The sequence below is a fragment of the Trichomycterus rosablanca genome, chromosome 13, assembly GCF_030014385.1.
Source record: "Trichomycterus rosablanca isolate fTriRos1 chromosome 13, fTriRos1.hap1, whole genome shotgun sequence".
Taxonomy (NCBI): domain Eukaryota; kingdom Metazoa; phylum Chordata; class Actinopteri; order Siluriformes; family Trichomycteridae; genus Trichomycterus; species Trichomycterus rosablanca.
This window is the reverse complement of record NC_086000.1, coordinates 27,602,401-27,621,632: the sequence shown is the minus strand read 5'-3', so window position 1 is coordinate 27,621,632 and position 19,232 is coordinate 27,602,401. Positions and strand designations below refer to the sequence as shown.

General features: G+C 39.3%; 1 protein-coding gene across 1 annotated transcript in view; it reads right to left on the bottom strand.

Moving 5' to 3' along the window:
• Positions 1 to 211: 211 nt before the first annotated feature.
• The window catches only part of LOC134325352 (syndecan-1-like), a 33,272-nt gene continuing 14,251 nt past the window's right edge, over positions 212 to 19,232 (bottom strand). The window contains exons 2-5 of the mRNA XM_063007523.1: positions 5,602 to 5,680; positions 4,434 to 5,062; positions 3,694 to 3,808; positions 212 to 1,105 (exon numbers count right to left, since the gene is read on the bottom strand). Coding sequence (XP_062863593.1) covers positions 939 to 1,105; positions 3,694 to 3,808; positions 4,434 to 5,062; positions 5,602 to 5,680 — 990 coding nt within the window. The 3' untranslated portion in view covers positions 212 to 938. The remainder of the gene's footprint in view (positions 1,106 to 3,693; positions 3,809 to 4,433; positions 5,063 to 5,601; positions 5,681 to 19,232) is intronic.

Sequence of the window (19,232 nt, the reverse complement as noted above, 5' to 3'; positions counted from 1 at the left end):
AGGATCATACTGGTCATTTTTGTGATGTTTGTTTGTATTTAATACAGTGTATTTGAGCTTATGAAGGGGATGAGTATATCTATATATATATATATATATATATATATATATATATATATATATATATATATATATATATATATATATATATATATAACACCTTTACTGATTTTACTTTCTTTGGAAATACAGCAAGTCAAGAATCAAGATCAAGAATTATTTACATATATTTTTAAACACACAGTTGCATTGCTCATCCTGACAAACCAATAAACGTTGTAAAGAAAGCATAAATCAACAACAGGCAATTCTTTGGGTGATGCCATCCTGTAAAGCAACTCTCCCCCCTCATAGAACACTCAAAATTATTTAAACAAAAAGCAAAAAAAAAGAGAGAAAACAAACACAAGCAAAGCAAAACAACAGAATCAAGTTCCAAGTGAAAAACATAACTCAGCATTGTAATGTTTTTTTTAAAAAGTGCATTCCATGTTCTGTCCCTAAAGCGACTATCTGTTACCAAGGTAACATATAAAGTAGGTGAGGTCTCTTGCTGCTGCACGTGGTGCGCACTTTGGTTCACTGGAACAGAAGATAAGGCACAGTGGAATTAAGAAGGCAGTTCACGTTTGCTGGAGATTTCCATTGGCGGAAAGCAGAACCACAACAATAAGGCTTTTTCAGTCACTCGGTCATAACAGGGGCTTCGAACGACACTCTAAATCCAGAGTAAAAGAGTTCATTACAAAGGGAAGAACCCAAACTGAACCTTTCCTAAAGATCCATCCACCAATTCCAGGTAAAAAAAAAAAAAAAAAAAAAATCAATCCGTGTTGCACATCCAGCATGGATGGAAAACAAAGTGTCACCAAGCAAATGGAATCTGGGGAGATTTAAGTGACAGTCAAGCACAGAAGAAGAGTCAGTGTGTTTACTCTTTATGCCAGAAACTCCTCTTGTCTTTGTGGTTTCTGGTAGCCTCCGTTGGGGTGTTTGTGCTCGTCTAGCGAATAGCTGCCCTCATCCTTCTTCTTCATGCGGTACACCATAAGAGCCACGAGCATGACCGCGAAAGCCAAGCCCACCACACCACCAGCAATGACACCTGTGAAGATGTGGAACGATTGGTCATTATTAGTGTTGTGCTGGTTTTACACGCAATTTGTGTGTATGTGCAGGTAGATGTTTGTTTCCTAATTGTATTAAGTACCTTGTGTTTATGCTTGTTATTTATTTTATTAGGATTTTAACGTCATGTTTTACACTCTTTGGTTACATTAATAACAGGGCATATAGTTAGTGGTTACACAAGATTTATCAGTTCAAGTTTAATATCAAACGGTCATGGACTAATTGAGTATCTCCAATACACCTCACTTGCATGTCTTTGGACTGTGGGAGGAAACCGGAGCTCCCGAAGGAAACCCACACAGACACAGGGTAGGGCTGGGTGGTATATGACAGATATCGATATATTCGATTTGACTTTTTACACGATGTTAAAAACGGCCATATTCGGTTGATCGAATATGTCCAGGATACACAGGTTACCGTTTGAGAACGTTTAAAACAGAACACAAAGGCGCCGTTCAGCACGCTGCACACACACGCAAACTGAATCACTGTCCGACACGACTCTTTTCAAACGAATCATTCATTGGAATCGAATCAGGGAGCTGTGCTCTGATCTATGGTAAAGATTCATTTGTTCTGCTCACACAAACGAATCAGTTCATTTATGAAAGAGATTCATTCGTGGTTCAAGCCTTAAAAACAGCTGTATCAACCAATCAGAGCTTCTGAATTCAGATTCTGGGCGGAATTTCAATCTTTCTCTTGATTGGTTGTTGAGGCACAAGTGACAGTTTAGTGAACGAATGACCAGTTTCAGCTTTTTACCGGGAAAGCTGAGAGAATAAACGATCCAAGACGGTTTTCATTAGTTAGGTGGACAAACACAGTTGGATATGGATTTATATATTCTGGAAATATTCTGGAAACATATAAAATAGCCTTCAGGTAAGCAGCGGTTATTATTTTATGCTGCTGTGTTGTTGATTTGGGTCACGGTGCTGTTGGTTAATGTGCGCTTTCATTTTGCAATGATAGCAAAGCATTATCAAATATTCAACTTTTTTGGGATATTTTTGATGCTCATTAATTTGAAGTAAAACGAAGCATAAATGTGCTTATGAGATTCTGCTGGTTTGTTTAATATAAATGTTGTCAATATTAATACAAATACAACCTTATAATAATACAAAATATAAACACTGTAAATCAGTCACAATTTATATTCTGTGTTTTTAAGATAACTTATAAACAATATAAGCTAAAATATGGGCGGTGGCTTGCCATTGTACTTTATGTTTACATTATATCGTATCGTATCGTATATCGCCACTTCTCAAGAGCATATCGAGATATGAGTTCACAGGGAGAACATGCAAACTCCACACAGAAAAAAAACCCGGACGGCTCCACCTGGGAATCGAACTAAGGACCTTCTTGCTGTGAGGTGACCGTGCTACCCACTGAGCCACCATGCCACCCTGCTTATGCTTGTTATAATCTAAAATTATTCAACAGATTTGTACTTACTTCTTTTACTTTGGCTTTTACAATGTTATTGTGCTTAGTGGATCAAGATACCGATACTGGGTTAGTATTTGCATTGGTTAATGTTTAATATAAATATTTGAATTGGACAAAATTCCACATTGGGACATCACTCTTTCTCCTCAACCTTACTAGCTGGGTCACAACACTGACCAAAGGCTTTTGACATGGCCTGAATTCATGTGATTTTTTTTTTATTCTATGTTCATGTTTTACCCCTAGTTTATCCTGATCAGTGTACTGCAATGCAGTAACACACTCCTATACAGGATGCCAATCCATCGCAGGGCATCGGCCAAGACAGCCAATCATGTCTGTATGTAGACGCCCAACCAATAACACCGCTGCACTTTTAAATACAAGAAATACAAGAGTTTCATTAGCCATGGGTTGAGAAGCAGTCCATAAGATGCTGTCTAAAAGCCTGGAATACATATGTATGTTGAAATGCAGTGGTTTAAGAGAGTCTAACGTAGTTGATTTTGTTTTGCAGTTTAATAAATTAACTATGATTACTAAAATATATATATATATATAAATTTTGCTTATGCATTTTCTCCCCTTTTTCTCCCTTTTAGCACGTCCAATTGCCCGATTGCATCATGCTTCCTCTCCACCAATGCCAATCCCTGCTCTGATTGAGGAGAACGACGCTAACCCACGCCCCCGCCGACACGTGGGCAGCATGTCGTATGCATCTCATCACCTACACTTTGACGAGTGCAGTGCAGCTCAGCACTGTGTATGGAGAGACACACCCCGACAGCACTCTTTTCTCATCTCTGTGCAGGCACCACCAATCAGCCAGCAGAGGTCATAATTGCACCAGTCATGAGAGAGAGACCCCATCCGGCTTAGTCCCGCCCATATCTGAACAACAGGCCAATCGTTGTTCATGTGGCTGCTCAGCCTAGCTGGCAGGCAGAGCTGAGATTCGATACAATGTATTCGAGATCCCAGCTCTGGTTCCAGCATGTGTTTTTACCGCTGCGCCACCTGAGCGGCCTATGATTACTAAAATATTAAAACTACCAAACAATATTAATAACGTTATAGTTGTAATGCTTTGCATACCTGCCAGGACCTCCTTCCTCTCCAGGAGGTTCTCGTCGTCAGCTAAAGTAGCACTAGATCTTCCTTTGTGTCTAATTTCATTGTCATTTTCAATGACAAAATCATCCTCCTCAACCTGTAAACAAATACAAAAAATTAAATATGCTTGATGTAAAAACTGGTAGGAGGAGGGAGCAATAAAAATAAATATATAAATATTAAACCATGTTTAATTGCTAATCTTCAGCAGGCATTGTACAATTTTATGCAAGGATGTACACAAATTTAAATATCAATCCAAAAAAAAGGGGGGAGGGGGGCACTATACAGCACAGGAACAGATATGATGTGCCTTAGCGTAACTTGTACACATCTTTGAAACTGTGATAAATATATGGACAGAGACCAGTTGCTCAATAGTGGATGATTCCTTTCGCCTCCTTCCTTAATAGGTCGTCAACAGTGGTTCATTCGACTGGATATTTGATTTGGCAATTTTGATATCGGACACCCTTGCCTGAAGCAACCCTCCTAATTAAAGGGCTTGGTACCGGCACTAAGGGTGCAATTATGTGTCCCCTCAATGTGTCCCAGCTCGGGATTCTGAAGCCCTGGCTTCAACCATTAGATCCAAGCTCACTAGAGATCTGTTCCTCATCATGGTCCATAATCATAATAAGTGTTTAGCTGTGCTCATCTCATAAAAAATAAAATACATTAAAGAAAAATAAAATAAAAACATTAACTAAAAATGATCTTACCTCTTTTTTAACCTCAGTCTTCGGGTGCACATCTGGAATGATGTTTTCTTCCAAGAAATTGTCCTCCACGGTAGCCTGAGTTGTCTTGAAAACATCATCACCTGAAGCTTCGGGATCAGCAGGGTCGCTAGATGCTGTTGTGATCAGTGCCAGTCCTGTAGTTCCAAGTTCTTCAGTATAATCCCCATAATAAGAAACTGTAGTTTCATCCTCATACTCCCCCAGCAGAACTGATGCTGTGGTTTCCATTTTAACATCCTCACTGAGGGTGGTCATAAGCTCTTCCTTAGTTGTGGGCACTGGTAGTTTGTCAGCTGAAGGAACGGTCGTCGGTGTAGCATCAGGAGCTGCTGTGGTTTCGTCAACTTCTGGTTCTTGTCCTAAATCGAAAGGGGTGACTGACTGGACGGTGGTTGGTGAAATGGTCTCGGGTATTTGGGTGGTGGGCAGGAGTGGAGCCAGGTGGGCGAGCTCTGGTGTTCCAGGATCAGCTTCAGGAGGGACTGTTGAGGATGGCTGGGTAACAGGATGTACTGGAAGCTTAACAGGGACATCTGGGATGTCTGTTACTGAAGTGTTAGGAGTTGCCTCAGTTGCCAATTCAAAGTCATCGGTGGGGTCTTTAAAAACTAAATGTGAAATAAGCATTAGTTAAACAGAGCAAACTACAAATGTGTATATTGCACAATAGGGCTGCACAATTTATTTAGCAACATTATTAGGTGTGTTTTAATTATTGTTAAATACTTTTCATAACTACTGGGGTGGGCAGTGCCTGTTCCTATTAAAAGTAGTCAGGTTTAGAGATTTAATACAGATGCAACAATTTATTAGTTTCCATTTTACAGACCGTCATTGTGCAAAATCTACCAGTTCATGTCATGTGCTGATTTTTAGGATTAAATTGATTGAGGAACAGCTATCTCCAGCTAAAAGTGATTTTAGCACTTCTTTCTATTTAAAATACAAACATAGACTTTCCTCTTTACTAGTTTTCATTTTAACAAAAGCAGTGATTTCCAGGGTCCAGGAACAAAATAGCCCTATGTGCAAACTAAAAATCTCCTCTGGATTTTTACACCCAAACTATATATTAAATTATTATTTTGACTGAACTTGTTCTAGAATTAGTATTAAACCTTAATAATAATAAAATTAAAGGATTTACCCATTTCTCCAGACCCTGACCCTGAGAACTCCCCATCATCTCCTGATGCATCCTGATCTTCTGGTGCAGTAGCATCCTGCTGTTGAGTAAAAGAAAAACATACATTTTTTTCAATAGGTTTATATTTATATGGACAGCTATGTCCATGACTGTTTGATATAACCTTGTGTGAACTGATGAACCTTGTGTAATGAGTAACTACCGTCCCTGTCATGACATTAAAATCCTAATAAACAAACAAACAAACTGTCCCATTTTTTCTGTTTGTTGCAGGCATCAAATTTTAAATTCATTAATTATATTTACTAAATAGAAATAAGTTGGTTAGTAAAACACTGGAAATCATCCCAGTCGAGGGACAGTGGTAGAGCTTTGGTAGAGTTATCAATCAAAAGGTTGAGAGTTAAAATCCTGGCTTTGCCATGCAGCCACTTTTGGGCCCTTAAGCAAAGCCTTTAACCATCTTGGATCCAGGGGCACCCTTAAATGGTTGACCCTGGGCTCTGGCCCCAGCTTGCAAATGAGACAAAGGCATTCCAGTCTATTTTGTACTATTCAGTCAAATTAAACTTCAAGAGAATGAACAAATACATCTACGTGTACGCCTGCAGCACTGTGTGTCGGATAGAGTGATCAGCAACACTGGAGCTCCGCAGGGAACGGTCCTCTCTCCCTTCCTCTTTACCCTCTACACCACGGACTTCAGCTACTGCACAGAGAACTGTCACCTACAGAAGTTTTCTGATGACTGCAATAGTTGGATGTATCAGAAGGGGTGATGAGGATGAGTACCGGGCAACGGTGAAGGACTTTGTCACATGGTGCGGGCTGAACCACCTGCAGCTCAAGGACTCTCTGACAGCAGTATCGGAGAGGAGGACGCTGTCTAAGCTGCAGGCTATTATGAACAATGGCTCCCACCCACTTTACGCCACAGTGATGAGTCAAAGGAGTACATTCAGTGCAAGATTCATTCTCCCAAAATGCACCACAGAGCGCCACAGGAAGTCTTTTCTGCATGTGGCCATCAAACTCTATAATTCCTCCCTTAATATGTGACACTATGGTTCACCTGTGCAATATTCTGTGCAATATTCAGTGCAGTTTTTGTATTCATATGTGCAATAATAATAATGCAAGCATTTAATTATTTAATTATGTGTAAATAACTTTAAATTCTATTGGCAAAATTTTCTTCTTTTTTTCTTCTTAGTTTTTAGCTAGTAGAGTGTTTATTCTTTCTACATAAGTGGGTGCTACTGTAAGAACTGCAATTTCCCTCTGGGATCAATAAAGTATTCTGAAATCCTCAGATTGTTATAGCGAATTACAAAAATATCCAAATACATAACAGTTTCACGATAACACACACACACACTATCAGCATAATAGTGACTTGTGCTAAAATCTAACTCGGCTGAAACTGGACACCCGGCTCAACGTCTAATTTCAGCCAAGTTAGATCTCAGCATGAGTCTCCTAACCTACTATGCTGCTAAACGTGTGTGATATCTGCATCTTAGTTCTTTATTAAAATCAACCTTCAGCTGCTGGAGGTTTATTTTAAACGGCAAAATATTCCAACAAGGACTTAGGTGTTTTAGTTATCAAGCAATTATTTCCAAACCTGAGTAACAGTAGAAAATATCTTAATATTAATACAAATTCAAAAATGTATAATATAAATAATAACACAAATCTTCATGTTAAAGTCTGACTCAATATATACTTAAGACTTCTTAACTACAAGTGTTAGCTGAATTCTCCTTTACCAGCTGATACAAACTCAAGATCAAAAGACTCAAAATGAAGCCCTGAGGCCTGTGGTCTAGCTGTCCACACCATCCTTTGGCCCTGTAGCTTTATATGACCCTCATTGCCCTTTGACCCCCCCCTAGCCTTGTTCCTGAATTTGAGTCAATGTATAGACTCCTTGGAGCCAGCATGTCGACAGTTGTTCCACTCATCACTCTTAACACCAAATATATTTTAGTGGTTCTGTAAATAATATATTACAAGACACTAGGATGGGCAATATAGACAAGAACCTCTTCATTACGTTCACTTTGTCAGTAATACGTTCTTGGTCTTGTGTTCATAGTTCATTAGGACTACGTATTTATATAATCTCTATAAATCTCTTTTCTGAGATGTTCACATATTGGCTAGCACAAAAAGACACTAAAGACAGTTTACTTTGCTTACAACTTTAAATAAATGTTAACAATCACACCTCACCAGCTTTTTAATTTCCTGCTATGAACTTGGTATATTAAATCATGTATGATGACAGTTTGGTTACAAGGAACTACCTGATAGTTCTGTAAAATTGCCAAAAGAACCATTCAAAAGACATAAGATGTGTAAAAAGTGGATAATCCAGTTGAGCGAAAACATGAAAACGTTAGTTGTTTGTTTTTCTTTTTTGTTTATAACCAACCAAGAGACAGCCAAATGCATCAAGTTTCGGGTTTGAACATGTTAGACCAATGAGCTTTTGCCCATATGGGTGTTTTTTATGGAAGTAACGATGAACCACAAAAAATCTTATTCATTTAAGATTAATCGATATTCACTTCAAACAGCAGAGGGCACTGGCACTATTCACCTCGCCTGGTTGACTGCACTTCACAAAGTTGCCAGGTAGGGGATTATTCAGCCAAATGTATTTGTGAGGATACTTTTTTTATTTGTATTATTCATTTATTTATATAATGTTGGATTTGTTTTAAAATAATTTCAGTTTTTTTTACACAATAAGCAATACCAATACCAATAATTTGGCATAGTCTGTACCTACCTCAGAAATAAAAAAGGGCATTAATTATTTAGATAAATAAAAGATAAGCACAAATACAGTATTTTATTTTATTTTTTAAAGAGAAATAATAAAAGGAAACTGTCAATTTGTCTTCAATTTTATTTTGTTCGTATCGAATCGTGGGTAGAGTTTATCATTACATCCCTAGTGTTGTTTATAGCAAATGTCTGTCTGACAGACTGAGAGACATGGAGACACACAGAGAAACCGTAAAACTGATCCCAGTTGATAAAAAAAAAATGTTACGATTACAGTGCCGTGTGTAGGCTCGTACTATTTTGATCTGCATTTGTAGATGAAGGTCAACTTTGCTGTCCATTCTTTAATTGTCTTCAGTATTACAGTGGGTACAAAGCACATCCCAAAAATATAGAACACACGGGAGAAATAAATCCTGAATGTGGTGATTAAGACACAGTAAGTATGATGTTTACCTACTAATAAAAGTCTCATTACTTTTTTTGACAACACCACCTTCAGACTATGCAAACAAATATGCTTACATCAGGTATCACTTTCATAAATCTTTATCTTCAGGGGACAGAATATATATGTTTTTGCATAGTACATTCATACATTGTAAATTCATACATAAATCTCTAGGAAGTCTTCTATTGGTTGCAGCCACTGGTCTGAAGTTATCACTTTTTCCAGTGTTTCAGCCCAATGGGCAATTACAATGAAGGCCAGCAGGGCAGAGTTACATTACAAAATGCTTACTTCAGGTGCCTTGACTAAAAGAAAAAAATTCACAAATTCCTCAGAGGTTATAAAGCTGGTCCTTCTTCTATCCTGAGGGGTACTGTCTGGCATTCAAGTTCAGGTTTCATCAAAATCTACTTTGGTCAGCTAGCCGGCTGAACAGCTGTAGACTACAGCGCATGAGGGGCTGTGCTAGGAGTCCCTGGGCTACTAGTGTATCTACTAGACATGGGCATTTACTTGTAAATATAGGCATCAGAGATCATCAGACCATTTGTTTCCATAACGAATATTATTCGAATAAAGCACATGTAACCTAAAAAGATGGCTTTACTAGAGTAATAGATAAAGATGAAGTGAGTCAGGGGTTGGCTTGGAATCCGCTTGGGTAAAGTATTACTGTAATAATGTGATCCACATCTCAATGGGATGTGATCTGTCTTGCTGGGAAATGTTCGACCAGTCATGTCATCAGCAAATAAGCTTATATGCAGTCTTTAAGAAAACAGAATGACTTGACTACATGCAGAAGAAGGAGGAAAGTGAACAAGTAGATCCAAGCTGTAGAGTACAGCTCATGAGGGGCTGTGCTAGGAGTCCTTGGGCTACCAGTGTATCCACTGGAGATGGGCTAGTTTACTTGTAAATATAGACGTAAGAGATAATCAGACCATTTGTTTCCATATATCATTTGAATAAGGCACATGTCTGTTTGTTTGTTTATTAGGATTTTAACATGTTTTACACTTTTGGTTACATTCACGACAAGAACGGTAATTACTTATTACTTACACAAGATTCATCAATTCGCAAGGTTATATAGAACACAATCATGGACAATTTTGTGTCTCCAATACACCTCACCTACATGCTTTTGGACTGTGGGAAGACACCGCAGAACATGCAAACACCACACAGAAAGGACCCGGACCGCCCCACCTGGGGATCGAACCCACGACCTTCTTGCTGTGAGGCGACAGTGCAACCCACCGAGCCACTGTGCCGCCCGAATAAGGCACATGTAACCTAAAAAGATGGCTTTACTAGAGTAATAGTTAAAAAGATTATGTGAGTCTGGGGTTGGCTTGGAATGAGCTTGGGTAAAATATTACTGTAATTATGTGATCCACATTCCATTGGGATATGATCTGCCCACTGGAAATGTTCAACCAGTCATGTCATCAGCAAATAAGCTTATATGCAGTCTTCAAGAAAACGGAATGACTTGACCACATGTAGAACAAAAAGGAAAGTGAACCAAGTAGATCCTGGGTACGGATACAAGTAATCAGATCAAGTGTGAGAACAACCTTACTCAGCCCCCAGTTGTTTGTTGTTCCTTTAAAAGCATGTAAGCTAACTGGCAAAACTGTGCCTAATAGCTTTTATAAACACAAGAAAAAACATAGATAGGACAACCAAATAATTTTGTGCTCTGAAAGTATGAGCCCACCCCCTTTTCAATCATACAGAAGATGCATGTGGACAGTGGAAGTTCAGTGTTCAGTGGTTAAGGTACAGGACTGGTAATCCAAAGGTTGCTGGTTAAAACTTCAAGCACACCAAAGCTAGGTTGCAACTTTTGGGCACCTAAGGAGGACCCTTGACCTTATCAGTCACCACTGTAGGTCTGCTTTGCTTAATAACAAATGTACACAGCTTTAACATGCTCACTAGAAGAACTTCTTACATACACCGATCAGCCAGAACATTGAAACCACCTCCTTGTCTCTACACTCACTGAAGCACTTTGTAGTTCTACAATTACTGACTGTAGTCCATCTATTTCTCTACATACATTTTTAGCCTGCTTTCATGCTGTTCTTCAATGGTCAGGACCCCCACAGGACCACCACAGAGCAGGTATTATTTGGGTGGTGGATCATTCTCAGCACTGCAGGGACAATAACATGGTGGTGGTGTGTTAGTGTGTGTTGTGCTGGTATGAGTGGATAAGACACAGCAGCGCTGCTGGAGTTTTTAAATACCGTGTCCACTCACTGTCCACTCTATTAGACACTCCTACCTAGTTGGTCCACCTTGTAGATGTAAAGTCAGAGACGATCGCTCATCTGTTGCTGCTGTTCGAGTTGGTCATCTTCTAGACCTTCATCAGTGGTCACAGGACGCTGCCCACGGGGCGCTGTTGGCTGGATGGTTTTGGTTGGTGGACTATTCTCAGTCCAGCAGTGACCGTGAGGTGTTTAAAAACTCCATCCACTCATACCAGCACAACACACACTAACGCACCACCACCATGTCAGTGTCACTGCAGTGCTGAGAATGATCCACCACCTAAATAATACCTGCTCTGTAGTGGTCATGTGGGGGTCCTGACCATTGAAGAACAGGGTGAAAGCAGACTAAAAGTGTATGTAGAGAAACAGATGGACTACAGTCAGTAATTGTAGATCTACAAAGTGCTTCTATATGGTAAGTGGAGCTGATAATAATGGACAGTAAGTGTAGAAACAAAGAGGTGGTCATAAATGTTATGCCTGATCGGTGTAGGTTTTAACATTTCAAGCGTTCGTGCACTTCATCCTTAACAAAGCTGTAATATTAATCATTTAATTGTTGATTTGAAATCTAACTGCCACTATTAGGTTATTTTTCATGCTAATAAATGACTCAAAAGATTGTCAGTAACACAATGTTGTATGTATTCATCACAAACCCATGTAATATTTACTCTTAAGCTTTTCATGAGCAATAATACATTGTCTGATTAACAACACAATAGCACAAGCCCATCAAAAGCACGAATATCGGACACCACTGAACAGGAATACAGTACGCCACTATGCTAAGTCACTCGGCCTGGCATAGCTTTACCAGGTGCTGAAAGAGCGTAAAAATAGCCCAGGTCGAGCGGCGGCCCCTGAACCGAACACTAGAACACACGTGTGATATCGCACCTCCACGTTCACATGGCCCCTCCAGGTCCCTGGGTCAGTTAGGTACAGTGCGGATAAGAGCGAGAGCGCAGACATATTTCACACAGTGTTATGATTTCCAGACATGCAGAAAAGTCCGCTAAGAAGTGAATGAATGAATGAAGTGAATATCACAATATAAGTACTTACACAGCACGATATCAATACTAATATATATATTGTGATATCAGCACTACATCACAATATCAGTACTAATATATCACAATATCAGTACTAATATATCACGATATCAGTACTAATATATCACAATATCAGTACTAATATATCACAATATCAGTACTAATATCACGATAAGTACTAATATATCACAATATCAGTACTAATATATCACGATATCAGTACTAATATATCACAATATCAGTACTAATATCACGATAAGTACTAATATATCACAATATCAATACTAATATATAATGATATCACAATATCAGTACTAATATATCACGATATCAGTACTAAGATCACGATAAGTACTAATATATCATGATATCAGTACTAATATATCACGATATCAGTACTAATATCACGATAAGTACTAATATATCACAATATCAATACTAATATATAATGATATCACGATATCAGTACTAATATATCACGATATCACAATATCAGTACTACTAGATCACGATATCAGTACTACTATATCACGATATTACGATATCAGTACTAATATATCAATACCAATATATAATGACATCACGATATCAGTACTACATCACAATATCAGTACCAATATACCAATACCAATATATAATATCACAATATCAGTACTAATATATCATGATATCAGTACTAATATATTACGATATCAGTACTAATATATTAATACCAATATATAATATCACGATATCAGTACTAATATATTACGATATCAGTACTAATATATTAATACCAATATATAATATCACGATATCAGTACTAATATATCACAATATCAGTACCAATATATCAACACCGGTATATAACAATATCACAATATCAGTAGTAATATCACGATATTAGTACCAATATCAATACCAATATATAAACTAATATATCACAATATCAGTACCAATATATCAATACCAATATTTAATGATAACAATATCAGTACTAATATATCAATGTCAATACCAATATATCAATACTAATATATTATGATATCAGTACTAATTTATCACAATGTCAATACCAATATATCAATACTAATATATTATGATATCAGTACTAATTTATCACAATGTCAATATCAGTATATCAATACCAGTATGTAACGATGACGCTATTCATGGTGAAATTACGACCATCATGACTAAAATTCAGGAAAGTATCAGCATGTGTGAATGAGAACTTGTTTGAAGATGAACAGCACCCATGCTCGCATTCCAGTAGATAAGCAACATTTCCTCACACACATAATCAGTCACTGACTCTTTTTAGCAATACTGAGGAACAGATTCACAACACATGTCTATAATTTTTAATAAAGAAACACTTGTGTATTTCAATATCAAAACTAAATCAACAAGAGACTCCTTTCATTAAGATCTACGGAAGTTGTTCAGACCACTCACTCCTCAACAGACCGATCACCAGTGTGACTCAAGCTGGGTCTGGAAGATCTCAGCCAACACATCCGACAGGAAGATGTTATCTTTCACTGCTTGGTACGCTCAGTTGCTTTAATCCCCGTCTACAGTCATGACAGGGTCTACGTAAACACAGGCAATTCTCAGGACCGACATTCAAAGCAAGTCCTGATCAGTTTATGTTTGAGAGACAAGTTCCTTCCAGTCTGGCCCTCGCACCACACCGGCCCTCGCACCACAAATAAGTGTGCAGCCAAATCCTTTTAGCTTTACGTTTATTCAGTGGAAATATATGAAAACACGAATGCAGTATGGAAAGCTGGTAATCACTGCTACAAAGATATATGAGTAAAGTGGTCAGAAATCCAACCAGCATGAGGTAATGCAGATAAATCCACTAGACGTTTGCATAGAACGTTTTTCCCTTTTGGCTGCTTCTGTATTTTTACACACCGCAAAGCAAATTATTCTGGTCGGCATGTCTGATTCAGCACAGTTTTACGTCAGATGCGACCCCCCTTGTTTTATCCGGGCTTGGGATCCGCATTGAGAGAACTTGACTAGTACTTATTCCAAGTTCACACTACACGACTTTCCAAGTCGTCAGGTCGCTGTACAGTTCACACTACACAACTGGATCTTTTGTAATCGGGAGTCTTTCAAGTCGGTGTGGCTTTCACACTACACGACTGATAGGGGGTTTCACACTACACCATCTATCACCAACTGGAATCACAGATGAGTCTGCCTGGCCTCCTAAACTACGTTTTGTCACGAAAACAAACGCGAGAAGTGACGAGGGGTTTAATGATACCACGTCCAAAAATGCACGTCAACAAGTAACGAGTGATCAAAGTTGTTGCAGCGTAAAATCAAGCAGAAAAAATAAATGAATCCGAGTGGATTTGGCTACACGAACAGCATGGATTGTTCCATAGTGAGTCAGAAGTTAATAAATATTTTGTAGAGAACGATAAGGTCAGAGATACTGTAAAACTTGTGTGTGTATTCTGATATAAACTATATTATGCCCCTGTCCCACCTTTTTACACCCCTTCCCTGAGTTTCCCCTCACACCATATCTTGCGTTCTCATTGACTGTTCGACATAGAACTCATTGCCAGTTGGGCAACTCAGATCCAGATATTTGACATGCTTGATATTTCTCTTCGAAACTCGCCGAGCGCTCGATCGAGTTGTTGAGTAGTTCACACAAAGTGATCGAGAGCCGAGTTTCGATCGCCGAGCAAACGCAGAGTTGCTCCAGAGCCGGCAAAGTGATTGTGACTGAGGGACGAATGGCCAGTTCAGTTTGGTTAAGGCACCAACATGAATCCAGAATGTAAAGCTAGAAGCTGGTGAAAAGATGTGGTTGGTGGCTTTGAATGTGTCTACAGAGGCGTGTGCTAGACCATGACTTACTTCAGGACAGTATTGGTATCATAATTGGCAAAACAGTGCCTAATATCTGTGTTAATCCTAAAAGTACAAGCCCGACCCCGCCCTTCAATCATACAGAAGATGCATGTAGACAGTGGTAGCTGTGATAAAGGTATAGGACTGGCGATCAGTGGGTTGCTGGTTTAAGCTTCAAGCCCACCACAGCTAGGTTGCCACCTTTGGGCACCAGAATTTAAAGCTAGATTCTGGTGAAAAGATGTGGTTGGTAGCTTTGAATGTGTCTAAAGAGGTTTGTGCTAGACTGTGACTTACTTCACCCAGTATTGGTGTCGTGCATGCAGGAGAGGAAATACAGTTGTAAATGACTAAAATGGGGGTGGTGGGGGTTAAAGCTCAACTAACTGTTCCTCATAACATGGAACAAAGCCTTCTGGATCAAACGGTTTGTGGTCAGATGAAACAACAATGGACAGAAGTATATTTTGAGGATGTAACTACCCCATCCCCCATTGTTTTGATGCGTTTGATTATTTTCCTGTTTTTTTTTTCTTGTCGATGATGATTCAAAAGTGTGTTGAAATGGATTTAAGTTTTATGTGCGGTGAATCTCAGTGGTGCTTCATTGTTAATCAGATTTTACAGCAACATCAAACAATGTGGTGCTGCATTGAGGTCTTACACTAAAGTGGAACATGCACATAGCAAAAAACTAGCATTCAAATAGTATAATGCTTTAGTTCATTAAAAATACTGCATAAACCTGTTTAGAGAACACTAGTACATCAACTAGCTCTAGTTTGTACTGTCAGTAGAGATGTTAATTGATTAACCAGTTAACCGTCAAGTCATGTTTTGATTACTGCTGTCGGTTAATTAGGATGAATTTCCAGCAGCTGACGGTTAATTTGAACAGATTGGAGTTAGGTTGAGAGTTCAGACTGCAGAATGCTGATTTAGGACTAACCCTCCCCCACCTTCAGTGCACATCAGCAGCAGACGTAACTTTTGAACCTCAGTCCTCCGACCCCCCCAACTATCTGAAAAAAAGACCAAACATTGATTGTGACCTATTGTTTTAGGGACATTATTATTAAAGTCAAATAAAAAAATTATAAAGTTGAAATATTTACAATTCAAGAATAAAGTTACAGCATTTTAACAATAAAAGTTATAATACTTCATAAGCATCCCTTAATTCTTGGGCGGCACGGTGGCTCGGTGGGTAGCACTGTCACCTCACAGCAAGGCGGCCCTGGGTTCGATCCCCAGGCAGGGCGGTCCGGGTCCTTTCTGTGCGAAGGTTGCATGTTCTCCCCATGTCCGCGTGGGTTTCCTCCGGGAGCTCCGGTTTCCTCCCACAGTCCAAAAACAAGCAGTCAGGTTAATTGGAGACACTGAATTGCCCTATAGGTGAATGGGTGTGTGTGTGTGTGTCTGCCCTGCGATGGACTGGCACCCCATCCAGGGTGTTACCGTGTGCCTTGCGCCCATTGAAAAGCTGGGATAGGCTCCAGCACCCCTAAGCGGTAAAGTGAGTGAGTATTAATTCTTCTATCTTAAGCGAATGCGTGCTCTTATGGGGAAATTATTCATAAAGTTAGATAATTCTGAGACTCCAGTAGCATAGAACGTTTTTCCCTTTTGGCTGCTTCTGTATTTTTACACACCGCAAAGCAAATTATTCTGGTCGGCATGTCTGATTCAGCACCCCCCTTATTTTATCCGGGCTTGGGATGCGCAATGAGAGCACACTGTGGGCTGAATTATAGGAGAAATCACTTGTTATGTGTTAAGCTGTTTAAATTGCTCTTGTTTGACTGGTTTGCTGCAAACAGCTAAAATGTGTAAATTTTGCTAGTAAAACAAATTTGCATTAAAGGTTGAATAATTTTAATTGCAACTGTATATATATTTAAGCATGTAAGGTCCAAAGAAATTCATTTTCTGCCGATTCCAGCTTGTTTTGAAGCTGGGGTCAAAGTGCAGGGTCAGCCTTTGTGTGGTGCCCCTGGGGCAGAGACACTTCAGGGCCTTGCTCAAGGACCCGACACAGGCTGTATGCCAGAGCCGTGAATCTAAACCACTAGACCCACCCACTGTTAGTGGTTCAGTCTGTTACACAGCTGTGAAGAGAATTGTGGCTTCACTTGGCAGACAGCTAATTAAGGGGCTGCACTGAGATCAGACTGTACTATGCACACGTAACACCACTGTATGAGCTTTCAGGTACTGTCCTATGTCAAAACAGAAAAGTTGCTTTACTAATGAAATAAACTGACATGTAAATAAAAAATTTTATAGAAAATACTCAGCAAAATATATGTACATGGAATCCATGTACACATTGCTTAATTTAATCATCCATTTGCACTACTCAGTTGTAATGATGGAAATTCCGCCAGTTTCTTTAAACCGATAGCCGGCAATCATTAGTTTTTTAAAAGCTTATAGCGTCCCATTAAACTATTTATTAAATTAGGACAGTTGTAACCTAGTGAATAGAGCTTTGGGCTATCAACCGGAAAATTGGCGGTTCAAATCCAGGCTCTGCTATGCAGCCACTGTTGGGTCCTTGAGCAAGGCCCTTAACCCTGTCTGCTCCAGGGGTGCCGTACGATTTCTGACCGTGGGCTTTGACCCCAGCTTCCAAACAAGCTGGTATATGCGAAGAAAGAATTTCAATGTACTGTACATCTGGATATGTATACGAGACAAATAAAGTATATCTTCTTCTAAATACAAAGAAAAGAAAAACAGCTGGATGGATGTGACTAATGTAGAACAGTAGATAAATGTAAATAGAGTTATTATATTTAACTCAGCACTGCAGATGCAAAAATCCGTTTGTGATTTTAATGTTAATAGTTTTGATCATGGTTTATAAATGCATATATAACAAAAGTTTGTTTTCTGTTTGGATTGAGAACGGGCGAGTCTGTACCGCCGCTTTTACTGTCAGAGGTTTAAAACGACCTTTTCCAGCCAACAGCATTAAGAACAATGGCTGCTTTGATGGTTAACTGGTAAATCATTGACATCCATGCTAGGTTGATTAATTAGATTCATTATAATATGACTATTACTTAAAGGGTGCAGGGTCGAAATTTGAACAGCGGTGCTATGGGCTAGCTGGGTGTCTACACAGACATTACTGTCTATATTGACGGTGAAAGTACAGTTTCACCAGAGGTCACCTATTTGGTAGTCATTCAGATTAGTGGCAGACTATAGATTCATTTTCTACAATCAGGTTACTAAAGTAAAATAAAAACTAGGGCTGTCGAAGTTAACGCGATAATAACGCATTAACGCAATCTCAATTTAACGCGATTAAAAAAAAGTGCCATTAACGCAAATTCTAGTTCATGTTGAGACTTGACTGGTAGAACCAACGTTTTTTTTTTTTTTTTTTTTTTTTTTATTAAATTTTTACCCCTTTTTCTCCCCTTTTTAGCGCATCCAATTGTTCAATTAGCATCGTGCTTCCTCTCTGTCTACGCCGAACCCTGCCCTGACGGAGGTGATTGAAGCTAACCCGTATCCCCTCCGAAACACGAGCAGCAGCCAGATGCATCTTTGCCACCCACACATTGACGAGTTTGGCGCCACCTAGCGTTGCATGCGGAGAGACACACCCTAAGTGCACCCCCTCCCATCTCTGTGTAAGCGCCTCCAATCAGCCGGCAGAGAACGCAACCGCATTCTGACAGAGAGACCCACATCCGGTTCTTTGTCCCACCCCCGACATGAGCAACCGGCCAATCGTTGCTCATATAGCCACTCAGCTTCGAACCGGTAAAGCAAGGCTGGATTCGATACGACGCTTCTCAGAATCCAGCCCTGGTTGCAGCGCGTTTCTTTTTACCGCTGCGCCACCTGAGCGGCGAACCAACGTTTTAATGTCAGACTTGCCACCGTTGTTCATTTGCGGTTTGTTAAAATAATATAACTGAGCGTCGTAGGGATGCACTTGCATAATAAAGAAATAAATACACGGTATATTCACAAGTTGTCGGGAGCAAAACACTTCATTAACTTAATCCGTTACGGCACTGAATACCGGAGTCAAGCACGCTAGTCCATGAACTATGGAAGCCCCAAAAGGGTCAAAACACACTCACTTCGTGTAGAAACGTCCACTTTTAACATTTCACTTAAAAAACCTTGTTTTCTATAACA